Source organism: Leuciscus leuciscus, assembly GCF_965113295.1.
Source record: "Leuciscus leuciscus genome assembly, chromosome: 24".
In the NCBI taxonomy this organism is placed as follows: Eukaryota; Metazoa; Chordata; class Actinopteri; order Cypriniformes; family Leuciscidae; genus Leuciscus; species Leuciscus leuciscus.
Window position 1 is genome coordinate 8927277 of NC_138723.1, and position 27890 is coordinate 8955166.

A 27890-nucleotide genomic window follows, 5' to 3' on the forward strand; every position below is an offset into this window, starting at 1 on the left:
GACAAAATACACTATATATTAGGACCACACCAAGATGAAGTGTGTGCTGGGTCACTATGGGCCACTCAGCTGGGCCGTAATCCATCTTTGAATCACACACACAAAAACAACGGTCTCATAAACACACACACACACACACACACACACACACACACACACACACACACACACACACACACACACACACACACACACACACACACACACACACACACACACACACACACACACACACACACACACACACACACACACACACACACACACATAATTGGCACCTATCATTATGAGGACTTTCCATAGGCGTAATGGTTTTTATACTGTACAAACTGTATATTATCTCCCCTAAACCTCACCCTACCCATCTCAGAAAACGTTCTGCATTTTTACATTTTTGATAAAACATTGTTTAGTATGTTTTTTAAGCCATTTTAATTACAAGGACTCAGGAAATGTCCTCTTTAACCATGTTTATGCTGTAATACCAGTGTAATACCAATGTCATTATGCAAATGTGTGTCCTCATCAATCATATAAAGCACACACACACACACACACACACACACACACCCATACAGCCTCCATAGGTGAACATCTGAACATCAGGGTTACATTAAATATGTATATTGGGGGAAATATACAGTCGGTGCAGCCTCACTCTGACATGTTCAGGGTTACATTAGCTATAGGCTATTTAAGTTTAGTTTAAGTTTTTATTTCTTTCCAGTTCATAATTTTAGAGCTTCAACTTCAACTTATTTCAGTCTATTGCAAGGCAACATTTCTAATTTACGTTCATTTTTTTCAACGAATATTATAGGCCCATTTTATTTCGCCTAATTTCAGCTTTATTTCTGTTAACTTAAATGCTTAATGTTACGAATTATTTAGGCTAATGCCGGTCAGGGACACCATTAGGCCGGGAGTCACACTCAGACAGGCCACCCCATAAAAATAAAGTTTGATTTGCTACAAATTCACAGCTTTTGGGTCTTCTTTTCCTGACAGGCCATGTCATGATGATACATTAACATTTCAGCACTTCGTGAAGACAGCGACATTACTAGCCTAGTTCTAAGCCAAATGGCTAACTCAATCCTATGTCACTCAATGAGTTGATTAACTCATCCCGTGCTGATTTGGCTGATTATCTGAACGTGCTCCTCCCGAACTTTGTTATATACAATTTAAATATAATTTAATGAATGAATTTAAGGGATCGCATAAAGGGAAATTAAGAGATATTTATGCGCAAATGAGCTGGGCATTTATGCGATCCCTAATCACCGTTAGACATCTGAAATGATTTGACTCTACAGACATTTTTCTGGTCTCTGATAACGGGCGGGGCGAGCCAGACTACATCGCGCCGGATCTTAAGGTAGACTTTTTTATTTTATTTATTTATTAAATTTTTTTTTGAAGAAAATTCATTTACATTTACACTTCACACTCAAAGTAATTTGCAGTGTGTTTACACCGCAAAACAAATCCTCTCCTTGCCATTTTCGCGCTCTTCCAAACGGGATTGTCCTCTTCGACTTGCCATAGAGTCCTCAAACTCAGTAGAGGAGGGGCCATGTAGATGAGCTCATAAATCTGCATTTTGAGTGGCGTGTGGCGTCAATTTAACATCTATCGGCGAGTGCCGTTATTTTAACGCGTGGTGGCGTGTGACATTAACTTATCGCCTGACGGCGCTTATTTGACACCTTACGGCGTTATGAAGACGGCGTTTTAATATTGATACGGCGGTCAAAAGCACGCAAATTCTGAACCATTTGGCTTTCGATAAACGGGTGGTTGAATTTTAAAACGTGTCACAACCTTAAGCAATGGCCTTGAACAGTGGTTTAATGTCAACATTGTGACAAAGCTGTAACAACCTTCATCACACAACGTAGTTATAGCAACCTTTTGGCCATGTTGTTAAAACGTTGTTAGAAGGTTGGGTACGTTATTGTGCCAACGTTCTGTTTGCTGGGCTGCTCCGTCTGCTAAACGTCCGTAAGCATGGGTCAGAGTCTGCGTGCAGGTGCGCACATTTTCCCGTCAAGTGTGTTTTTATAAATCACAATTTATGCGTCAGAAGTGGCGTACGCCTCTTTTAGGGCCTGTTTTGTGCGTACGCAACGGTTATAAATGAGGCCCCAGAGGACCAGACAGACACGTATACAAAACAGGAAATATGTTTTTCTTTTTTTTGTCAGAAACACTATTTTATTCAATCTTACTGATTCAAATTAAAAGTAAACTCATATGTCTTGCATAAGAATTCTTAGACTATTTTAATTCAGTAATTTGTATAAAAAACTAAACATAAAAGGTTGTAACCTAAGCTCATGTTGCGTGTACACATCATGGCAGATCAGACATTTTGGAAAGCAATCGTCTGAAAATTGTCAACTTCTCAGCGACAGGTTGCTGAAGAACTTCACAATTTCCTGAGTAATACTGAATGGTCACTTCTTCTGATGAAATAAACTCTGTGGCCAGACTTTTTAGGCCCTGTATATGTTAACATATTATATCTTAACATCTTAAATGTTGTACAACCACATTACTTCTGTAGTTTTAAATTTTTTATATAAAACCACAAAATGGGGAGGAAATTAACTTCTCTTTACAGTTTTGATAATAAGATAAATTATATTAATGAAAAAAATGTGTTGTTGTTTTCCCCCAGTGTAATGTGTGTGTCCTACCGCTTCTCATCATGACTCCGCAATCCTTCTCACACTCCTTCTGGCTGTGGAACTTGTTGTCATTGCCCTCGCAGCCTCCATATATGAAGGGCACACACTTTCCCGCAGAAGAATTGAAGGCCCACATGGGTATGGCTGCTTTACAAGGACCAGTGACCATAGGCAGTCTACAGGCAGCTAGATGGACAAAATACACTATATATTAGGACCACACCAAGATGAAGTGTGTGCTGGGTCACTATGGGCCACTCAGCTGGGCCGTAATCCATCTTTGAATCACACACAAAAACAACGGACGGTCTCTCTCACACACACACACACACACACACACACACACACACACACACACACACACACACACACACACACACACACACACACACACACACACACACACACACACACACACACACACACACACAGCCTCCATAGGTGAACATCTGAACATCAGGGTTACATTAAATATGTATATTGGGGGAAATATACAGTCGGTGCAGCTTCACTCTGACATGTTCAGGGTTACATTAGCTATAGGCTATTTAAGTTTAGTTTAAGTTTTTATTTCTTTCCAGTTCATAATTTTAGAGCTTCAACTTAAACTTATTTCAGTCTATTGCAAGGCAACATTTCTAATTTACGTTAATTTTTTTCAACGAATATTATAGGCCCATTTTATTTAGCATAATTTCAGCTTTATTTCTGTTAACTTAAATGCTTAATGTTACGAATTATTTAGGCTAATGCCGGTCAGGGACACCATTAGGCCGGGAGTCACACTCAGACAGGCCACCCCATAAAAATAAAGTTTGATTTGCTACAAATTCACAGCTTTTGGGTCTTCTTTTCCTGACAGGCCATGTCATGATGATACATTAACATTTCAGCACTTCGTGAAGACAGCGACATTACTAGCCTAGTTCTAAGCCAAATGGCTAACTCAATCCTATGTCACTCAATGAGTTGATTAACTCATCCCGTGCTGATTTGGTTGATTATCTGAACGTGCTCCTCCCGAACTTTGTTATATATAATTTTAATATAATTTAATAAATGAATTTAAGGGATCGCATAAAGGGAAATTAAGGGATATTTATGCGCAAATGAGCTGGGCATTTAAAAGAAAAGAAAAGAAATGCACGATAAACTAGATTAAGGCATACCCCTGTCTTAATTTAAACCCCGTCCACCGTCCCCAAAGGTTTCACAAAGTTATTTTTGCCACTGTAACTTATGGCTTCCTAAACACAGGTTTATGGGTAAATAAATGAATAATAATAATAAAAATATATACCAGGGCTCAACATTAAGCATTTTCATTTCACCTTCGGTCGGCCATTCTTGTCCGAGTAAAAACATTTGTTTGAACTGGAAAAAAATCTGATTTTTTTTGTGTGTGTTGTAAATATAATTACGTAATATAATATTACGAATCAGTATTCTCATCACTGTTCAGTCAGCTTTAAAATATATAAATCAACATAGCATTTTCCCTAATCGTTTTAAATATATGCTTCATCTTTCATTTAAAATTCTTAAATTTGATCAATAAATTAAAATAGAATAATAAGATGCTAAAGGGCTGTTACCAATCAAATTAAACTGCATTAAATAATGTAATGAGAAGATTATTTAAAATATTTTTTGAAAATACAAATAAGAAAGATTATTTGTACATAGAAATAATATTTATGAGGCGGCAGGCGACCGTCTTAAAGGAGAAGTTCACTTTCTAAAAAACTTTTGCTGATAATTTACTCACCCCCATGTCATCCAAGATGTCCATGTCTTTCTTTCTTCAGTCGCAAAGAAATTAAGGTTTTTGATGAAAACATTCCAGGATTTCCCCCCATGTAATGGATTCTATTGGGACCCAAACGGTAGAAGGTCCAAATGACAGTTTCAGTGCAGCTTCAAAGGGCTTTAAACGATACCAGACGATGAATAAGGGTCTTATCTAGCGAAACGATCGGTCATTTCCAAAATAAATAAAAAAGTTTAAGTTTTATAAGCACAAACGCTCGCCTTGCTCTGTTCTGTGATGCACGTTGAAGACGTCACGTAATACGCAATTACGTTGAAAAGGTCAAGCTTGACGTAGGCGGAAGTACCGAGTCAGTGTTTACAAATGTGCGGTAGGAGTACCATATACACATATTCATATGTCTTTGTGTCAGTTTATCGTTTAAAATGCCCGTTTCGTGTGCGTATCCTGGGTGTTTTAATATTAAAAGGCCTAAAAGAACATTTTCGTCAGGACAGACATTTTTTACTTTTCATAGATTTCCTACACACAATCCTGAGCGATTGATACTGTGGTTGCTCGCGCTGCACTTGGATATCAACACACCCGAACATGCTCTAATATGTAAGAGAGTGTGCAGTGATCATTTTTTCGAGGATGATTTCAAACCCTCCCAGCAAGGACAGCGCCGTTATCTGAAAGCGTCGGCTGTGCCCAATACGTATTTACAGCAAACAGAGGTATGTAAGTTATGTGTTTTTTTTTTACTAGATGCATTGACGTTTTTTTCTCGTCAATGTGTTTCATAACGTGTGAATGTTTATCACTAATATCTTACTGTTACTGTAGACGTGTTAAAATGTTTTTTTTTCTTTACTCCTAAGTATCCATCTCATGGAAATTTAGAGTGTCCAGCAACAGACAGTAGCGCTGAGCTGGAGGTCCAGGAAGCAGTAGGCCTAGAGTTTTTGGCTAATGTTCCACAGTCAACACCAGTAAAGCAACAGGACTCTGATCCAGGAACTACCACGAGACAGTTTGCAGATACTCAGTCTAAACTTCGTTTACTGCTCACAAGTCCTGAAAGTGTTAGAAACAGGAAAACACCCTCATCATCTGGAATATATTTTGCCCAACCTGCAATACACTCCAACCAGACTGTAAGTACCATAATTTGTTACCAGTTTACAAAGTGAAATCACGTTAAATTATGCTTTTGTGTTAGTCATTGGGAAAAATATAATTTAGTATATATTACATAAAATGTAGTATTTAATATTTTGCTAATGTTGTATCATTAAAAATGCACAGATATACTGTAATACATGTATTAAACATACTATTTACATTACAAATTTATATTCAGTTTTATTATAAACCAAATTTAATCCATTTAATTTCACAGCCCCCTGTGTATAATCAACCAGAACAGATGGAAGAGCAATTAGAAGAAAGTTGGGCGCTTGATGTTAGCCTGCTTTCCATAGAACCTCAATCGGACAAGAAAGACCTTAGTTTTCAGCCACTGAGTTCAACATCAACGTCTACCACAAACTCAGCAGAAGAGGAATGTGAACTACATTGGAAACAGAAAAAATGGATTGTCAACGAGCCCAATGTCATGGAGCTGTTCAAAAGATGTCAAGAATGTGGATCAGTAATAACAAACACCGCAAAAGCAACAGTGGGAAGTGTTCTCCGTGTTCACTGGGAATGCGAAAAAAAACACAAAGGAAAGTGGAGTTCATGCAGTGATGTTAGGGGAATGGCAGCTAATAATCTTCTTGTTTCTGCATGCACACTATTCACTGGGGCAACATATACAGACATCGCTGATTGGGCCACTTTGCTCAACCTTCAAATACCCCATAAAACCACTTACTTTGACATTCAGTCTTCATACCTTACTCCAGTCATTGATGAAGAATATAAAGAACAACAGAAAGCAGCAATGAATGACTTACATTTACAATCTGAACTCTGTAATCCAGTTCATTTGTCCGGAGATGGGAGGTCAGACAGGCAAGTAAATATAGTAATTTTTTTTTTTTTTTTTGACAATTTTAGGAAATTTTAACACACTTAAATGTTTTGTACTTGTTGTTCTTTTAGCCCTGGATTTTCGGCCAAATACAACACGTACAGTTTCATGGATGACACAACAGACAAGATTGTTCACTTTGAATTGGTGCAGGTCAGTTTACATGACATAATTCTACATCCCGTATGTTATTAATTTTAAGTAACTGTAGTGGGTGTTCAGTAGTTTAAAGTTAAGTACAGTAACATTACTTGCAGTTTTTGCAATGTTATGATTAAAATAAAATGGTTTTAAAAGTAACAAAATTATATGTTGTTTGTTTTGAACATCAATGAAAATACACACATTCCTTGTTTATCTAGCATGGTATTGTATTTCAGGTTACAGAAGCGTCCAGTTCTGTGGCCATGGAGCCAGTAGGATTCAAGAGGGCTGTGAGCACAATACAAGAACAAGGAATCAAAATCGATGTGCTGACCACAGACAGATCGCCATCTATTAGAAAGATTATGCGTGTAGAATATCCCAACATTCACCACGAATTTGATATTTGGCATGTAGTCAAAGGTAACTGTCTCACAAGAGACTGAGAAAGAGAAGTTAATTATGAATTATCCAAAAGGCAACACAGCCTAAAGCTTATTTATTCCTATGTAGGAATATACAATGTGTTGTTTTCATGCATTTAAAAAAATTGCTACAATAAAACGTGAAGTACTAGATTAACCTTGGTATGCACTATATTGTCAATCCTTTTAAATTATTTTATAATTAAATTTTTATTTTTTAAGGACTTTCCAAAAAGTTGTGCTCCATGTCAAGATACAAGGACAATCGAGAGCTGCAGCCATGGACACGAAGTATTTGCAACCATTTATGGTATTGCTCTGCAAATTGTGGAGGCGACCCTGACGTAAGTTCTGTAATGTTTTAATATTAAGTTTAATTTCTTTATACACACTCACAAAATTTACTTTGTTCTTTAGAGAAAGCAAATTTTTTGTTTTTGTTTTTTTAAGTTTTTAAATATTGGGGTTGCTGGACCATAAACATCTATTTTTCTCGGTTTATAATTTATACATTTGTATAATAATTACTTTGAGTATTCATGTATTTATACAGGAACTGATCGAGAATTGGAAGTCCATACTTTATCACATTACAGGTGTGCACAGTTGGTTTGAAGAAGGAAAGCAGAAAAAATGTGTCCACAATGATCTCAGTCCAGAACAGCAACGTAGAAAAAAATGGCTTGAAAAAGACTCGCGTGCCTTCCACACACTGCAGAGTCTTGTTCTGGACAAAGGACTTCAAAAGGATTTGAGGCAAATGGCTCTTTTCAAACACACTGGTAAGTTATTTATATACACATAGTAATGTACATACACATGTACATGTAGGTACACCGTATACAAATTTTTCTTTTATCTTTAGGACAACTGGAGGTGTTTCATTCTGTCCTACTGAAATACTGCCCAAAGAACCTGCATTTTCATTATGCGTCCATGGTTGCACGAACACAACTCGCTATCCTTGACCATAATGAAAATGTAGGTCGTCAGCAAGCAACAACCACTACTGGTAAGTTGAAAACAACATATTGTGTGTAACTACTAAAGATTTTTCAATATGTTGTGTGATGACAATAGTTCAAGTTGAGAATCAAATGTGAACATTCTATAATAGTAATGTATTTAATACAAACCGTGTAATTTATTGTAAAGTTTCATCAATTTTCTTTTATTATAGGTGTATCTCGGTACAAAGTGGTTTTCCCCAAACATACCAAAGAATGGGTAGCCAAAACGATTTTTACACAAACCACTCAAAAATTCAGAGAGTCTCTGGTTGACAAAGTTGTACAGCGGCGGCTGGACACCAACGTTGTTTACAAGGAAAGTTCTTGGCATTTGACTCATCATCACCCATTGCCACAGAACATAGCCCTAACACAGGGGTCGGCAACCCAAAATGTTTAAAGAGCCATATTGGACCAAAAAAAACAAAAAAAAAACGTCTGGAGCCGCAAAAAATTAAAGCCTTATATAAGCCTTATAATGAAGGCAACACATGCTGTAGCCTAAGTGTCTATATTAGCTTTATTAGCCCCCTAGTATCAAAATGATAAGTAGCCTAGGCAACAAATACATAATGAGCATTCATGATTAAATGTTTATTTTCCCTGCAGCGCATTCTGGAGAGAATGACGCACCACGTGACTACTCTACGATGGTGCTTTAAGTTTAACTTCCATTATAATTTTAATGTATTACGTTTTATTTATTTGTGTATTATTTTTACAACGTTGAAAAACTTCAACCCTTTCACACGTAAGTTTAAAATATTCTGACTGACCCCCCCCAGCGTGAGTTTTTCAAGGCGACCGTTATTTAGAATGTGTCACTTTATGGTTTCCAAGGTGACGCGTCATAGCGTGTCACGTGACACACCGCAGCAACAACAGAGCTGAATGAATGATGATCTGCTTTTATGTAATTTTTCCTTTTTTATTCAAAATATTCACAAATTTGTTAGATATGGCATGAAATATCTGATATTCCGATTGTCAAATATATGCAAGTGGAAGTGTTTTGTTGTTTAAACACCTTTATAACGATCGAGTTAGTTGAGCTGTATGCGCGATGGGCGCCGCCGTGTTAGTTTGTGCCGCAGACGCAGTTCAGAGAATCGGATCTGTTGGATTTACAACACGTGAATGCATCCACTTCTCCCGAAATACATCAAAGTAAGTGGCTGGTGACCTGGGAGAAGAATAGAGTAAACTTTAAAGTTACTTACACAATGTATATCTGATATGAATAAAACGTGACTAATTATAATGAAAAGGATTATTGCCTCTTCCTTTAACATCAGTGTGTATTTTACAAACTCTAAATGTATTGTTTTTTTAGTACTTATATGTCTGAAACCTAAAATAAACATTATGTGGTTGAAAACACTGAAAAGTTGTGATATATGACAGCTCTGAGCGCGCCTGTCTCTGGCTCAGCGCCAGCCAACGCGCGAGAGCACATTTGAATTTAGCAGTTGATCACGTCATGCACTGACTGTTCTGATCACACCGATGCGATCGTACGTGCGAAAGGGTTAAGAATGTTTGTCATGTTTTTCCTCCTACAGAAATTATATTAAAACAAAAAATATTTTTTCCATTTTCATATTTTTGAAAAAGCTCCAGGGAGCCACTAGGGCGGCGCTTAAGAGCCGCGGGTTGCCGACCCCCGCCCTAACACCAAGGCCTGAAAAGCAAGAAGTAATTGCAAAGCGTTTATCACGATTTGGACACTGATTTACTTTAAAAATGTTGAAGTCTTTTATAGTTTTTATATATATATAGTTTTTCTGATTTTTTTCTTCTTGAGGTAAAAACAGAAAACACAGTTGGTGAAACAAACAAAATATTTATGGTGTTAGTGTGAAATATATGGTGCTTACTGATGGTACCCCAACATCAGTTGTAATTAAACATCAACGAATGTTCTTCTCTAATTTGTTTTATTCTTCCAAAATAAACATTTGTGTGAGACATCAATAAGTCTGTAGTGTTGATGTATATACAACAACAAATAACATTGACTATGAAAAAAAAAAAAAAAAGCAATTACAGTAACAAAAATACTAACCAAGCCACAAAAAAATTAAAATGTATATAAAAAATGTAACATTGTAATTCAAATTGTATTTCAAATTATTATTCCTACAAAAGACCAAAAGCCTCTTCTCTGCTTCTCTGAAGCCTACATACTGTCCTGATGGAGAAGGGTATGACAGTCTGATGGCACTGACAACACAGGATGGAAGAACCCTCCTGTTGCGTCTTCCCAATCTCTCCCCTTTCAGCATCCATTCCAGAACTATTCGGTATGCCACCAGCCTATATTGACTGTAAAATAAAAGAAATGTGTGCAGTCAATCACTTTTAAATATTTTACGTTAAAATATGAAAATGATAACATATGTATATGTAATAATCATACTACGCGCGATACTTACTCAACTGTTAGGGTGCCACCAGGTCCTTGGGGCCTCGGACGGCGTCTCCAGTTAATTTTGGGCAAACTAAAAAACACCTCTAACACGCTGTTGCTCAGTAACGGTGGAAATCCATTTTGTTGGGTAATGCAGCGAGATGTAAACATGGTCTCACCAGCTGACTCGATGATTGATTCTAATGGCGGGATTGCAATGGTCCAGTCGTGGCAGCATTGAGATTCTTCCTCTGTTGGCAATGGTTGGCATTTGCCACATGTGCACCACCACGTCTCGTTAGATCTTCGTCTGCCTGATGCTTGAGAGGTGTGTGTCGCCGCAGCAGTCTCGTCCATCTGCCTAATTTCTTCCTCTGTGTATTCCGGTTCAAAAAGGTAGGGCAGGGCGAAAAACTCCATCTCATCTTCTCCTCTAAGTTCAAAATCGTCCGACATCGTTGTTTTACCTTTTAACTTCCTTTTTTGGTAAACGGTGTTTAACTTTCTTTGCACGTTCAACTTGTAAACACTGACTCGGTACTTCCGCCTACGTCAAGCTTGACCTTTTCAACGTAATTGCGTATTACGTGACGTCTTCAACGTGCATCACAGAACAGAGCAAGGCGAGCGTTTGTGCTTATAAAACTTAAACTTTTTTATTTATTTTGGAAATGACCGATCGTTTCGCTAGATAAGACCCTTATTCATCGTCTGGTATCGTTTAAAGCCCTTTGAAGCTGCACTGAAACTGTCATTTGGACCTTCTACCGTTTGGGTCCCAATAGAATCCATTACATGGGGGGAAATCCTGGAATGTTTTCATCAAAAACCTTAATTTCTTTGCGACTGAAGAAAGAAAGACATGGACATCTTGGATGACATGGGGGTGAGTAAATTATCAGCAAAAGTTTTTTAGAAAGTGAACTTCTCCTTTAATGAGTGAGTCATTGAGTAATTTATTTAAACGATTCATTCAAACGGCTGATTCATTCCGGGATGAGGCAGTTGTAAATTAATAGGAATTCATTGAATCTTTGACTCAACTGATTCGTTCAAAACACTGAATCATTCGGTAATGAAACACGGTTGAGTTTTCCTGAGATGCGCTGTGGAACTATTTTCGCTGCTGAAATAGAACAGAAAATGCCAATATTGTGTCTAACATTCAACTGACTTAATATTAATTACTTGTTTATTGAACTATAACTGTATCATATGTTATAAATATAAAAACACATTTTGAACGTTTCATTTGTTTCCAAATTAGGTGCGCAGAAACTTTTTTATCGTCAGAAGCCTACATTATATTATATTAGGTTGTATTCACCATCAGTCGCCACTTACACTAAATGAATGCAGAATAGTAATTTTTTGTTATTGACGTTTTAATCAGGCTATTTGTTCGGTCGGACAAGTCAAATTCTTTTTCACTTGCCCCTTCAAAAATCCACTTGGCCCGGACAGGCGTAAATGTCGAGCCTGTAATATTACATATTACATTATTTTAAATATAATGTTCTAATTTCATTATAGCACTCATCAGCCTGCAGCATCCAAGACGATGTTTACTGTAAAACACACAGAGACAGAACAGCACAAAACAAACTCATAGTCATAGCAGAACTCATATCTCCATTCATATTTTGTTTCCATTTATGTTGATTTTTGAAAAGTGAACAGCAGGAGTAAGATAGGATCTGCAATATATCTAGAGACATGGAGTGGGTCAGACATGATTTTGACCACTTCATTAACTTTTGTTTTGTAGAAAACCTTTCTTTAAAGTGAATTTCGTTTTGTATAAATTGTATCTTAATTTTTATCAATTTTTCATCAACCAATTGCCTAGATTTAATAAATAAGACGCATATATAACAGACAATATAATCACGGAGGCGCCCGCGCGGTCACTTGCATTGCACGTTAACTGGAGCGCATCTCATCCTAACTTAACCGAAACTCATTGTATGCCTCACATAGACATGAGAAATACATCGAATACACAAAGCTTGAAATGTATTTAAATAATTCAAAACGAAAAGAAAAAGGCTACTCTCTGATTATGTAATCCATTATGTGCATTTCTCTCTATAGGCGCGTTCACTACGAATATGGCGATCGTCAACTTCATCTTTGCAGCAGACACTAACAGAAAATACTAGTTTATTAATAAAAATCAATTCACGCGTCACCGGATTTACAAATGCACATCTTGCTTGTTGCACGCACACATATTATGTCGAAATGACGAGATATTATGTTGAAATAACATTATTATTAATAATACATCTTTTAGAATATTTGATTGAATGCTGAATGTTGCGCTTGTTCAATTTAATAAAATGTAATGTCATCATTAAAATAATAAGTTTTGCTCATTTATTAATAGTATATATATATATATATATATATATATATATATATATTTAGCCTATAATTGCGCAGCTCCCCCTGTCAATGATCTAGCACCCCCTCAGCACATGCGTAAAAAATTCTCTGGCGCTGCCCCTGTCTCCATTTGTGTTTAAAATAATTACAGTTTATAGACTTTAAGAACATTTATCACCACTTGTGATTCACAAAGTGAAAATTCATTTTAAGAAGTTTGTTTCTATCCAGTTGGTTATTGGCTTTTACCGATAAAACAGACACTTTACCAGAGACAATTTATGACTTTACTCTTGTTCTGAGGACATAGTTTAACCTGCTGTCTTATTTTATTTGTATTTTTATTTGTTTACACAACAGCTCTGAAAAAAATATGATAATAAATGATTATGGGCCCTATCTTGCACCCAGCGCAATTGACTTTGTACACTGACGCATGTATCATTCCTATTTTGCACACACGCACAGCAGACTTTTCCCTCCACAGACGCACGTCGGTAAACTAGGAAATACATTTGCGCTCCCCGGGTCAGTTCAGCGCAAAGAGGAGGCGTGTTCCGGCGCAAACGTTCCCTGGTGCTATTCTGCAGGTTTAGAAAACAATTCCGCCACTGACCAGGAAAAACCTAGTCTAAAGTCAGTGGCACGTTGCACATGTTATTCATATGCTATTTTAAGGGCGCACGCTTGGCCATAATCAATGTAGCGTGTGCACAACGCGCATACACTTTGATTCTCTCATCTACACAGAAGCAGCAGTTTCCATTTTTGCAAATCATACATTATTACAATAGATAGATAGATAGACAGTTTATTATAAAAGCATAAATCTAGCTTACACATTTACCCAAATTATAATTAAATAAATCCCCAAAAGAGTGTATTTTCTGGTGTCCCGGCCACGGCCGATGGTGTCTCATGTGTAGTAAGAATGCCCACTGCCCAGTGCCCATCTCTACACACAAGCACAGAGGGCTCGCGCACATAAAATCGACTCAGATCGGTTGCGCTTCAAACATGGTGAATGTGCCCACTACCCAGTGCCCACTAACACCACGTTATGCATGTCTCACGGTTTCTGTAAAAACGAAACCAACATGCATTCGCTTCACTCAAGCGAACAATGCTTTCGGTGTGATAAATGTGCCCGCTGTCCCGCGCCCACATCCACACATAGACATGACAGTTCCTACGGGAACCGCCCAGCCCTCCCCCTCGCGGTTGACCACCGCAGAGGAGTCGAGCGCGGGCAATCTGCCCGCTGTTATCAGCGCGCCCCATGCCTCAAATGTCACGAGCGCGACGCTTGTGTTGCAGCACGCCGAAGCTTCTCCATCGCTGAGCGAGCGGAGCGCGCTTCGTATTCAACCCCTAGCTATTCATGCAGACGCATGGGCAAAGCTGCCCGGGGTTTCGAAGTGGGTGCTGGACATTATAAAAAGAGGCTATTTGCTACAGTTTCGCCGACGCCCTCGCCGCTATGCGGCGCGCGTCGAGACCACGGTAAAAGCAGAAGTAGCACATTTACTTCGAGCCGAAGTGGCGAAACTATTGAACAAAGGGGCCATAGAGCCTCTCTCTCAAGTTCAGAGCGAAGGAGGGCTATACAGCAGATACTTCCTGGTACCGAAAAAAGACGGGGGTCTCAGACCCATACTAGATCTAAGGCAACTGAACAGAGTGCTTGTGAAGCGACAGTTCAGGATGCTCACGACCAGACAAATCCTCGTGCAGATTCGCCAAGGAGATTGGTTTGTGTCAATAGATCTGAAAGACGCGTATTTTCAAATACAGATAGCGTCACGTCACAGGCGATATTTGAGATTCGCCTTCGAGGGCCAGGCATATCAGTACACAGTCCTGCCGTTCGGTTTATCCCTGGCACCCCGTACGTTTACGAAGTGCATGGATGCGGCACTCGCACCCCTCAGAATGAGAGGCATGCGAGTACTGAACTATTTGGACGATTGGCTGATTCTAGCGCAATCTCGCTCAGTGCTCATAGAACACACGACCGTTTTACTCGATCACCACGAGAATTTGGGTCTCAGTGTCAATTGGGCGAAGAGCTCTCTGTCACCCAGTCAGAAGATATCTTTCCTGGGCACAGAATTGGACTCGCTGTCCATGATAGCGCGACTATCACCACAGCGCGCGGTAGACATTCAAACACAGCGAAATCAGAAGATGCTGGGTCTCATGGCCTCAGCATCATCAGTGCTCCAGCTGGGCCTGCTCCGCATGCGCCCGCTGCAGTTTTGGCTAAAAGCGCGAGTCCCACGCCGAGCGTGGGCATCCGGGTTACTTCGCCTCAGGGTCAATCAGAAGTGCGTTACAGCTCTGAAACCTTGGAGAGCGAACGACTGGTACCAATCAGGTGTAAGCCTGGGGACTTCCTCGAGGGTGAAAGTGGTGTCCACGGACGCGTCCACCTCGGGATGGGGAGCGCTGCTCGAGGGCAGACCGTTCTTCGGCCAGTGGTCGGAACGGGAGAAGCTCCTGCACATAAACTGCCTCGAAATGCTGGCAGTAAACAACGCGCTGACGCGTTTTTGTCCCCAAATAAAAGGACGCCACGTCCTGGTCCGTTCGGACAACATGTCTGTGGTGTCCTACATAAATCGCCAGGGCGGCCTCAGGTCCAGGAACCTGTACAGGCTGGCAGAACGCCTCCTGGTATGGGCTCAGTGCAACCTGCGCTCGCTCAGAGCAGCGCACGTGCCAGGGCTCCTGAATATAGGACCAGACAGACTGTCCAGGAACAATGTTCCGGCAGGCGAATGGTCTCTACACCCACAGACAGTCCAACTGCTGTGGAAGAAATTCGGCAGAGCGGAAGTAGACCTGTTCGCGTCTCAAGAAAACGCTCACTGTCCGGAATTTTTTTCCAAGAGCAGGGACGCGCTGGCCCATGTGTGGCCCCGCCGCCCGCTCTATGCTTTTCCCCCCGTCTCTCTCCTGCCTCAGGTGATAGAGCGGATCAGGGAAGAAGGATGCTCAGTATTGCTGGTGGCACCGTTCTGGGAAAACCAACCTTGGTTCCCAGTCGTGTTGCAGTTAGAAAGTACTGCCCCGTGGCCAGTACCAGTGAGGAGAGATCTCCTCTCACAGGCCCACGGCTCGATCTGGCATCCTCACCCGGAATTGTGGTCCCTTCATGTCTGGGCCATCAACGGGTACATGTTGGACTCCCTAAAGGAGTATTAAACACGATCACGCAGGCTAGAGCTCCGTCTACGAGACGGCTCTACTCCTCGAAATGGTCAGTGTTTTCGGGCTGGTGCACAGCCCGTGGCGTGTCACCCACAGACTGTGGAGTGACGGAGGTGCTTTCCTTCCTACAATAGCTGCTGGATAAGGGCAGGGCCCCCTCCATGCTCAAAGTTTATGTGGCGGCTATAGCAGCGTTCTCAGGAACAACGCTTGGTCAGTCAATAGGAAGGAACGATTTAGTCATCCGCTTCCTTTGAGGGGCTAAGAGACTGAATCCTCCCAGACCTCCCTCAGTCCCCGTATGGGACCTTTCTACGGTTCTGGAAGCCATGAAAGGTGCGCCATTCGAGCCTTTAGAGTCAATTGATTTGAAACATCTGTCTTTCAAGACTGTGTTTCTGCTGGCTCTCGCTTCGGTGAAGCGCATAGGGGACTTACACGCGCTTTCTGTGAGCGCGACGTGCATGGAGTTTGGGCCTAATGACTCAAAAGTTATACTCAAACCTAAGCACGGTTATGTTCCAAAATCCCTCAACACACCGTTTAGGGCACAGGTTATCTTCCTGTCAGCCCTAAAAACCTCCCCCTGATGAGGAAAGAGACGCGGGCCTCCTTTGCCTTATGTGTCTCGCTCGTCTGTTTTCAGACAGACGGAGCAGCTCTTTGTTTCGTTTAGCGGGCGTTCTAAGGGACTAGCCGCGTCGAAACAGAGCCTATCCAGATGGATAGTTGATGCTATAGCGCTGGCATACGCCTCCAAGGGCATGCAGTGCCCGTTTGGTGTAAGAGCGCACTCCACGAGAGGCATGGCCTCTTCGTGGGCCTGGTCGAGTGGGATTGCCTTGCAAGATATTTGTACGGCGGCAGGCTGGGCCTCCCCGTCTACATTTATAAGGTTCTACAACCTAGAGGTTACCACCCTGCAGGCCAGGCTGCTGTCGGTCTAAGTTAACCAGTATTATCTGACCTGATGCTATCAGCTCAGAATGCTGCGTCTACTGAGCACAGCTCGATGATCGACAGTGAAAAGCAGCAGCACGAGATGTGCCTGGGCAAACTGTGTAAGACCCACGTTTCCCCATCAGTTCAGGCCGTACCCCGCCCTGTCTGTATGATGAAATTCGCGTCTAAGTGACGCTGCCATATGTGGAAGAGTGCGGCTTCGCCCCTCCCTCTTCCCGGACTCCCTGTGAGTTCCCTGGGTGATTGTGCACTATATGTACCCCGGGCTTTCGCCCTTGGGTCTTTGGTGTCAGAACTCAGCATGCACGGCGTTTTGCATTGGGTCCCCTAGCGTAAGATATCTTACGCAGTACGAGAGACCTCTCGTAAGAGAACGTACTCGGTTACTAACGTAACCTCGGTTCTCTCTAGAAGAGGGAACGAGTACTGCGTATCTTGCTGTGCATGCACACGCTCTGGTTGCTTCGATGATGAAAAACCAGATAATAGCTGCCTGCGAGCGGTATTTATAGGCCTAGACCACGCCCATTTCAGCGGGACGTGACGGAGCGGGCGCGAAGTGCCCTGATTGCGCTCGATAGGCTGCTGCAGTTGCCGCAGAGCAGCCAATAGGCGCGCGAGCTGCCTCGCCTATGTCTGCATGCTGCCGCAATGCGTTTTGCATTATTACAAAATTAAGGATAATTTTTGGCTTCAATATCTCGCGGAAAAAGGATTTTCCCCTAGCGTAAGATATCTTACGCAGTACTCGTTCCCTCTTCTAGAGAGAACCGAGGTTACGTTAGTAACCGAGTACGTTATTTACTTTTGAAAATGATAGGCCAATAACTTATAAATTTAATAACCCATATAAATAAATTATAATGTATAATATGGAATATATAGTATTTACTTAATTTACAATGTAACATTTATAAATTTACTCTAGCAGTTAAGATATCAGTAAAAAAAAGGCCACAATAAACTAAAGGATTAAAATGTGGGTAAATCTAAAAGTAAGTCTGCTTTAAAAAAAATATTACAAGTTCGAACATGGCTTTAATGTGCGCAAATTGGTCGTCTTAACATGGTAAAACTGTGCGTCTTTACACGTACTAAAGTAACGCGACGATAACTGACGCCTTAACACGACCAGAATGTGCGTGTCTACACGTACACGTAAAAAATTGCAAACAGTGCGTGTAGACACGGTCAAAATTCACGCGTTTCGTTTAAAGACTTTTCGGCCCCGTTCGCCTTCCTTTAACGCGTGGCGGCGTGTGACGTTAGCTTATTTGACACCTTACGGCGTTATGAAGACGGCGTTTTAATATTGATACGGCGGTCAAAAGCACGCAAATTCTGAACCATTTGGCTTTCGATAAACGGGTGGTTGAATTTTAAAACGTGTCACAACCTTAAGCAATGGCCTTGAACAGTGGTTTAATGTCAACATTGTGACAAAGCTGTAACAACCTTCATCACACAACGTAGTTATAGCAACCTTTTGGCCATGTTGTTAAAACGTTGTTAGAAGGTTGGGTACGTTATTGTGCCAACGTTCTGTTTGCTGGGCTGCTCCGTCTGCTAAACGTTCGTAAGCATGGGTCAGAGTCTGCGTGCAGGTGCGCAAATTTTCCCGTCAAGTGTGTTTTTATAAATCACAATTTATGCGTCAGAAGTGGCGTACGCCTCTTTTAGGGCCTGTTTTGTGCGTACGCAACGGTTATAAATGAGGCCCCAGAGGACCAGACAGACACGTATACAAAACAGGAAATATGTTGTTTTTTTTTGGTCAGAAACACTATTTTATTCAATCTTTCTGATTAAAATGAAAAGTAAACTCATATGTCTTGCATAAGAATTCTTAGACTATTTTAATTCAGTAATTTGTATAAAAAACTAAACATAAAAGGTTGTCACCTAAGCTCATGTTGCGTGTACACATCATGGCAGATCAGACATTTTGGAAAGCAATCGTCTGAAAATTTTGTCAACTTCTCAGCGACAGGTTGCTGAAGAACTTCACAATTTCCTGAGTAATACTGAATGGTCACTTCTTCTGATGAAATAAACTCTGTGGCCAGACTTTTTAGGCCCTGTATATGTTAACATATTATATCTTAACATCTTAAATGTTGTACAACCACATTACTTCTGTAGTTTTACATTTTTTATATAAAACCACAAAATGGGGAGGAAATTAACTTCTCTTTACAGTTTTGATAATAAGATAAATTATATTAATGAAAAAAATGTGTTGTTGTTTTCCCCCAGTGTAATGTGTGTGTCCTACCGCTTCTCATCATGACTCCGCAATCCTTCTCACACTCCTTCTGGCTGTAGAACCTGTTGATATTGCCCTTGCAGCCTCCATATATGAAGGGCACACACTTTCCCGCAGAAGAATCGAAGGCCCACATGGGTATGGCTGCATAACAAGGACCAGCGTCCACAGGCAGTCTACAGGCAGCTAGATGGACAAAATACACTATATATTAGGACCACACCAAGATGAAGTGTGTGCTGGGTCACTATGGGCCACTCAGCTGGGCCGTAATCCATCTTTGAATCACACACAAAAACAACGGACGGTCTCTCTCACACACACACACACACACACACACACACACACACACACACACACACACACACACACACACACACACACACACACACACACACACACACACACACACACACACACACACACACACACACACACACACACACACAGCCTCCATAGGTGAACATCAGGGTTACATTAAATATGTATATTGGGGGAAATATACAGTCGGTGCAGCTTCACTCTGACATGTTCAGGGTTACATTAGCTATAGGCTATTTAAGTTTAGTTTAAGTTTTTATTTCTTTCCAGTTCATAATTTTAGAGCTTCAACTTAAACTTATTTCAGTCTATTGCAAGGCAACATTTCTAATTTACGTTAATTTTTTTCAACGAATATTATAGGCCCATTTTATTTAGCATAATTTCAGCTTTATTTCTGTTAACTTAAATGCTTAATGTTACGAATTATTTAGGCTAATGCCGGTCAGGGACACCATTAGGCCGGGAGTCACACTCAGACAGGCCACCCCATAAAAATAAAGTTTGATTTGCTACAAATTCACAGCTTTTGGGTCTTCTTTTCCTGACAGGCCATGTCATGATGATACATTAACATTTCAGCACTTCGTGAAGACAGCGACATTACTAGCCTAGTTCTAAGCCAAATGGCTAACTCAATCCTATGTCACTCAATGAGTTGATTAACTCATCCCGTGCTGATTTGGTTGATTATCTGAACGTGCTCCTCCCGAACTTTGTTATATACAATTTAAATATAATTTAATGAATGAATTTAAGGGATCGCATAAAGGGAAATTAAGAGATATTTATGCGCAAATGAGCTGGGCATTTATGCGATCCCTAATCACCGTTAGACATCTGAAATGATTTGACTCTACAGACATTTTTCTGGTCTCTGATAACGGGCGGGGCGAGCCAGACTACATCGCGCCGGATCTTAAAGGTACAATATGCAAGAATTTTTGCCGCTAGAGGGCGCTACATTCCAAACAACAACAACGGCGTAGCTTGATGACGATGTGAAGGAGCGTGGAATGATGGGAACTGTCATTTTAAACTCCACCGTGGATGTAAATCAGTCAGACGGGAATCGAAAAATCATGTTCATGGATGAGGCTAAGTTCTATTTTTATAAATGTTGCGTTTAATGACATGCTTTTTGTGGCGAGGGGGGCGTGGTTCAGCGCGGTCTGTGATGGGAGAGAAAAGAGACGAGCAAGTAGGTCAAGTGCAAATGCACCTGTGTCTTATTGCAGTGATCGGCGTGGAGAGACCGCTTATAAGCCGCGCTGGAACGAGAGAGAGACTGGGGAGAAAATTGGACGCAGAGGAAGAAAACCGGTGGATCCGAGCTCTCATTTTTGAACTGTTTTGTGCCGTCGCGGTTGCCACAGTGAATGCGCGTTGTGCGCGGCTTTTGTTTGTTTTGCTTTATTTTAATAAAGTACGAGTCCCAGTCACGACGACGCGTCTCCTTCCTTCCTGACTCTTAAACCTCATCACACTTTTATTTCATTAAAATGAATTAACCGCAAGAAAAGTAAGGTTTAATACTTCATAGATGTTACTGTATTTGTTGAATTCATTGTTGTGATAACGCTGCGCAGTTTTACATGTTCTAAACAATTGTTGTAAAAGTACATTCGAACATGCCCACATCATTTGCCAAAATACTGATTAATCTTTATGTATAACACATGCTATGTTTATTTACATGGCCATAAACACCAGACGTGATAAACAATGTCAATAAACTAAACACAAATCTAAAGCAATAATACTTTCCTTACATAAACATAACTATTACCGAATGCTACATTTGGAAAATATAAAATTAAGCATGCTTTGTCGACAGAACCAGCTGCAATCGGTAAAGAATAATTGTGTACCATAACGACTGCAAGAAACAAGCTAAAGTTTGTAGCTTGATAGACGCTACAACTACAACTTCCGCATTTGTCCAGGACTCCACGCAGTACGAGCGGAAACCGAGGGTAACGCGGATATGACGCAATTGACTGGCGACTCCCAGCTCCCCCCTGCTCTAACGCCCCGTTTCCTTGGTTAAAATCGCAATTTTCTCACGATTTAAAAATAGTTGGAAACATTTGGGATATTGTAAGTAATCAACTTAACAAAATATATAACACTGGCCTTGAGATTTTGGGATATTTTAATGCAAAATTCTTACATATTGTACCTTTAAGGTAGACTTTTTTATTTTATTTATTTATTTTAATTTTTTCTTGAACAAAATTCATTTACATTTACATTTACACTTCACACTCAAAGTAATTTGCAGTGTGTTTACACCGCAAAACAAATCCTCTCCTTGCCATTTTCGCGCTCTTCCAAACGGGATTGTCCTCTTCGACTTGCCATAGAGTCCTCAAACTCAGTAGAGGAGGGGCCATGTAGATGAGCTCATAAATCTGCATTTTGAGTGGCGTGTGGCGTCAATTTAACATCTATCGGCGAGTGCCGTTATTTTAACGCGTGGCGGCGTGTGACATTAACTTATCGCCTGACGGCGCTTATTTGACACCTTACGGCGTTATGAAGACGGCGTTTTTATATTGATAAGGCGGTGAAAAGCACGCAAATTCTGAACCATTTGGCTTTCGATAAACGGGTGGTTGAATTTTAAAACGTGTCACAACCTTAAGCAATGGCCTTGAACAGTGGTTTAATGTCAACATTGTGACAAAGCTGTAACAACCTTCATCACACAACGTAGTTATAGCAACCTTTTGGCCATGTTGTTAAAACGTTGTTAGAAGGTTGGGTACGTTATTGTGCCAACGTTCTGTTTGCTGGGCTGCTCCGTCTGCTAAACGTCCGTAAGCATGGGTCAGAGTCTGCGTGCAGGTGCGCACATTTTCCCGTCAAGTGTGTTTTTATAAATCACAATTTATGCGTCGGAAGTGGCGTACGCCTCTTTTAGGGCCTGTTTTGTGCGTACGCAACGGTTATAAATGAGGCCCCAGAGGACCAGACAGACACGTATACAAAACAGGAAATATGTTTTTCTTTTTTTTGTCAGAAACACTATTTTATTCAATCTTACTGATTCAAATTAAAAGTAAACTCATATGTCTTGCATAAGAATTCTTAGACTATTTTAATTCAGTAATTTGTATAAAAAACTAAACATAAAAGGTTGTAACCTAAGCTCATGTTGCGTGTACACATCATGGCAGATCAGACATTTTGGAAAGCAATCGTCTGAAAATTTTGTCAACTTCTCAGCGACAGGTTGCTGAAGAACTTCACAATTTCCTGAGTAATACTGAATGGTCACTTCTTCTGATGAAATAAACTCTGTGGCCAGACTTTTTAGACCCTGTATATGTTAACATATTATATCTTAACATCTTAAATGTTGTACAACCACATTACTTCTGTAGTTTTACATTTTTTATATAAAACCACAAAATGGGGAGGAAATTAACTTCTCTTTACAGTTTTGATAATAAGATAAATTCTATTAATGAAAAAAATGTGTTGTTGTTTTCCCCCAGTGTAATGTGTGTGTCCTACCGCTTCTCATCATGACTCCGCAATCCTTCTCACACTCCTTCTGGCTGTAGAACCTGTTGATATTGCCCTTGCAGCCTCCATATATGAAGGGCACACACTTTCCCGCAGAAGAATCGAAGGCCCACATGGGTATGGCTGCATAACAAGGACCAGCGTCCACAGGCAGTCTACAGGCAGCTAGATGGACAAAATACACTATATATTAGGACCACACCAAGATGAAGTGTGTGCTGGGTCACTATGGGCCACTCAGCTGGGCCGTAATCCATCTTTGAATCACACACACAAAAACAACGGTCTCATAAACACACACACACACACACACACACACACACACACACACACACACACACACACACACACACACACACACACACACACACACACACACACACACACACATAATTGGCACCTAGTATTATGAGGACTTTCCATAGGCGTAATGGTTTTTATACTGTACAAACTGTATATTATCTCCCCTAAACCTCACCCTACCCATCTCAGAAAACTTTCTGCATTTTTACATTTTTGATAAAACATTGTTTAGTATGTTTTTTAAGCCATTTTAATTACAAGGACTCAGGAAATGTCCTCTTTAACCATGTTTATGCTGTAATACCAATGTAATACCAATGTCATTATGCAAATGTGTGTCCTCATCAATCATATAAAGCACACACACACACACACACACACACCCATACAGCCTCCATAGGTGAACATCTGAACATCAGGGTTACATTAAATATGTATATTGGGGGAAATATACAGTCGGTGCAGCCTCACTCTGACATGTTCAGGGTTACATTAGCTATAGGCTATTTAAGTTTAGTTTAAGTTTTTATTTCTTTCCAGTTCATAATTTTAGAGCTTCAACTTCAACTTATTTCAGTCTATTGCAAGGCAACATTTCTAATTTACGTTAATTTTTTTCAACGAATATTATAGGCCCATTTTATTTCGCCTAATTTCAGCTTTATTTCTGTTAACTTAAATGCTTAATGTTACGAATTATTTAGGCTAATGCCGGTCAGGGACACCATTAGGCCGGGAGTCACACTCAGACAGGCCACCCCATAAAAATAAAGTTTGATTTGCTACAAATTCACAGCGTTTGGGTCTTCTTTTCCTGACAGGCCATGTCATGATGATACATTAACATTTCAGCACTTCGTGAAGACAGCGACATTACTAGCCTAGTTCTAAGCCAAATGGCTAACTCAATCCTATGTCACTCAATGAGTTGATTAACTCATCCCGTGCTGATTTGGTTGATTATCTGAACGTGCTCCTCCCGAACTTTGTTATATACAATTTAAATATAATTTAATGAATGAATTTAAGGGATCGCATAAAGGGAAATTAAGAGATATTTATGCGCAAATGAGCTGGGCATTTATGCGATCCCTAATCACCGTTAGACATCTGAAATGATTTGACTCTACAGACATTTTTCTGGTCTCTGATAACGGGCGGGGCGAGCCAGACTACATCGCGCCGGATCTTAAGGTAGACTTTTTTATTTTATTTATTTATTTTAATTTTTTCTTGAACAAAATTCATTTACATTTACATTTACACTTCACACTCAAAGTAATTTGCAGTGTGTTTACACCGCAAAACAAATCCTCTCCTTGCCATTTTCGCGCTCTTCCAAACGGGATTGTCCTCTTCGACTTGCCATAGAGTCCTCAAACTCAGTAGAGGAGGGGCCATGTTGATGAGCTCATAAATCTGCATTTTGAGTGGCGTGTGGCGTCAATTTAACATCTATCGGCGAGTGCCGTTATTTTAACGCGTGGCGGCGTGTGACATTAACTTATCGCCTGACGGCGCTTATTTGACACCTTACAGCGTTATGAAGACGATACGGCGGTCAAAAGCACGCAAATTCTGAACCATTTTGCTTTCGATAAACGGGTGGTTGAATTTTAAAACGTGTCACAACCTTGGACTCTCCCAGGTTGTAGATTTTCACAGTATGATAACCATCTCAGAAATGATCAAGGTTTACAGTATTAATAAATTAATAAATAAATTATTAAATAAATAAATAAACGGTATTATTAAATTATGGTTGTTATTATTACTATCATTAGATAAAATGAAAACAGTTGTTTTTTTGGAACAAATTCAAAACCATTTGGTTTGGTTTGTTAATTAAAATTTCAATAAAACTTGTCTAATCAACTAAATTCAATAATTGATAATGAATTAGATCAACAACTTATTTTTAACATTAATAATTTATTAAAATGTTTAAGAATAATAGAGTCCTATGAAATGTATTTTATTCTGATTTTTTTTTTTTCTTTTGCACATTTGTTCTCCCGCCCTTGCAGCAGTTTCCGGAGCACAATATCATTTTTTTATATAAAACCACAAAATGGGGAGGAAATTAATAAAAAGATGACGTACCCTACCCTGATTTAAGTCGTTTAGAAATTACTTTGGTAAACCATGTGGTTTTTTTAAATACTTTTTGTTATATGTTTTGTAAAGGCAACATAATGTCATATCTAATCAATAAAGAAAACACAACATTATATTTTAAAAATAGCAGTTATACCATACTCACTCGGTTTAGATGATTCTGAAAATACAAATGAAGGAATATTCCCAAGGAAAAGACTGACTAATATTAATATCATCTTGGACATGTTTACATAACTCACTTGTTTTGTGACTGTTTCAGTCTTCCCTGTTCTTCTCTAAATATCTGCTCTTTGTGAGTTGACGTATCTATTTCCTGTTCACCAGCAAACACTTTTTTGCTCACTGCCTGTTATGAAAAGAACTGAATACTAAATGTGTGTATAAAAGAAAATAGGAATTAGATTTAGAAGAAATAGGAATTAGAATAACTTATTTTATTTTTTATTACAGTTCACTTTTACATAAAAACAAAGTTATCAAAAACCTAAAATAAGCAATACTAATATGTATAAGGAATAAATATATATTCTGACCTTTAGTTACATGTAGACATTATATATAACAATCAAGTACAACAAAATAAATGTTTCACATCACAATTCATATTGTAAACTAACTTTGCACTTCTGTGCTATCATTCAATTGGCTACCATATCTTTATTTCAGTGGGGAAATGGACTGTACTGAAGAAGATATACCATTAAACAAACTGATAATCAATTATATTTTTGCATCATATGTAAGAGATGTTATGATACATTTTTATTGTTTTATTGTACATATATTTTTATATTTATATGGAACATCAATATCAAGTAACTTGCGTACGAATGCAGCGAACTTCTGCATGGTGAAGAAACGAGATAAGAGATGGGATGACTGTGGAGGATGTACTTAAGAAATACCCTTTCTTAAAAACACCCTCAGGGGTCAGTGATATCACCGGTTTTATATCAGTTCTCAGATTAAAATAAATGTTGAATGTTGATGTAAGCTAAAAGTATACTAAACTGATCATTTACAGTTATAACTCTTTTGTAAAAACATTGTAATTTTCTAAACAAATATAGAACAAATATAAGGTGAACAAATATATGTCCATTCAAGCTTAGAAATATTTGTACAATGATATTACTAAAGGGAAATTGCAATGAAAGAGGCAACATAGAATATTAAAATATATATATTTTTTAATTAGTTCATGTGAACAATTAACTTTCTCTTTCTGTCTATTTTCAGTTGTGTGATGAAGTTGACCGAATGCATTCATCAACTCTCAAATCTTAAAATTTGTCCTTTTAAGGGTACTGCCCCAGTGACGTTTTGTACCTTATAAGCGTTTTGTACCTTATGATGGAAAATGTTTTAAGCACTATCACAATGTGTCATAACAGGATGCATATATTGAGCAATTTTACTTCAACTTTTTATACTCTTTTATACGTTTAAAAAAAGAGTGGACTAACATAGTCCTCATGGACTAACGACTAAAAATGTGATCAATTACTCGCGTTATTGTAACTAAGACTTGTTCATCTTCAAGAACACAACTGAAGATATTTTAAATAAAATCTGAGAAGTTTCTGTCCAAATATTGAATATTCCACTCAACTACAACTTTGTTGCTTCAAAAAGTTTATAAAGAGTTCATGAACTAATCAATATGAAAAGCGATTCAGTCCAAATTTTCTAAAGAGGCTCGATAACTTTTTATATATATATGTGTGTGTATATGTATATATATATGTATATGTGTGAGTATATGTATATGTATATGTATATGTGTGTGTATATGTATATATATATATGTATATGTGTGAGTATATGTATATGTATATGTGTGTGTATATGTATATGTATATGTGTGTGTATATGTATATGTATATGTGTGTGTATATGTATATGTGTGTGTATATGTATATGTGTGTGTATATGTATATGTATATGTGTGTGTATATGTATATGTATATGTGTGTGTATATGTATATGTGTGTGTATATGTATATGTGTGTGTATATGTATATGTATATGTGTATATGTGTGTGTGTATATGTATATATATATGTATATGTGTGAGTATATGTATATGTGTGTGTATATGTATATGTGTGTGTATATGTATATGTGTGTGTATATGTATATGTATATGTATATGTGTGTGTATATGTATATGTATATGTATATGTGTGTGTATATGTATATATATATGTATATGTGTGAGTATATGTATATGTGTGTGTATATGTATATGTATATGTGTGTGTATATGTATATGTATATGTATATGTGTGTGTATATGTATATG

General features: G+C 39.1%; 3 protein-coding genes and 1 long non-coding RNA gene across 10 annotated transcripts in view; 3 read left to right on the forward strand and 1 right to left on the reverse strand.

Annotated features, from left to right (window-relative positions):
- Positions 1-27042, forward strand: LOC309489900. 2 transcript variants are annotated; one of them, XR_014202554.1, is made up of 5 exons: positions 1-1381; positions 21817-22434; positions 22626-23012; positions 25504-25831; positions 25996-27039. It is a non-coding gene; the product is annotated as an uncharacterized lncRNA (long non-coding RNA). The 2 variants fall into 2 exon arrangements; XR_014202553.1 differs by lacking the exons at positions 21817-22434; positions 22626-23012 and adding an exon at positions 2184-2568 and having other exon boundaries at positions 1-1992; positions 25996-27042.
- Positions 1-27890, reverse strand: part of ambp (alpha-1-microglobulin/bikunin precursor) — a gene marked incomplete at its 5' end in the record, with an annotated part of 46474 nt that overhangs the window by 466 nt on the left and 18118 nt on the right. For 4 of the 6 annotated variants that reach the window (XM_082158807.1, XM_082158806.1, XM_082158805.1 and 1 more), the window contains 3 exons: positions 2706-2882; positions 19316-19492; positions 23150-23326. In XM_082158807.1, coding sequence (XP_082014933.1) covers positions 2706-2882; positions 19316-19492; positions 23150-23326 — 531 coding nt within the window. The remainder of the gene's footprint in view (positions 1-2705; positions 2883-19315; positions 19493-23149; positions 23327-27890) is intronic. The other 2 variants (XM_082158808.1, XM_082158809.1) reach the window with 2 other exon arrangements.
- Positions 4878-9759, forward strand: LOC309489867 (uncharacterized protein). The gene is made up of 9 exons (XM_082158791.1): positions 4878-5186; positions 5331-5606; positions 5852-6468; positions 6559-6640; positions 6868-7054; positions 7279-7400; positions 7610-7838; positions 7922-8068; positions 8237-9759. Exons 1-9 carry the CDS (start codon positions 4893-4895, stop codon positions 8464-8466), a joined length of 2184 nt encoding a protein of 727 aa, XP_082014917.1. The 5' UTR covers positions 4878-4892; the 3' UTR covers positions 8467-9759.
- LOC309488745 (uncharacterized protein) lies at positions 13877-16352 on the forward strand. Its single transcript, XM_082157079.1, has 2 exons — positions 13877-15384; positions 15463-16352. Exons 1-2 carry the CDS (start codon positions 13882-13884, stop codon positions 16069-16071), a joined length of 2112 nt encoding a protein of 703 aa, XP_082013205.1. The 5' UTR covers positions 13877-13881; the 3' UTR covers positions 16072-16352.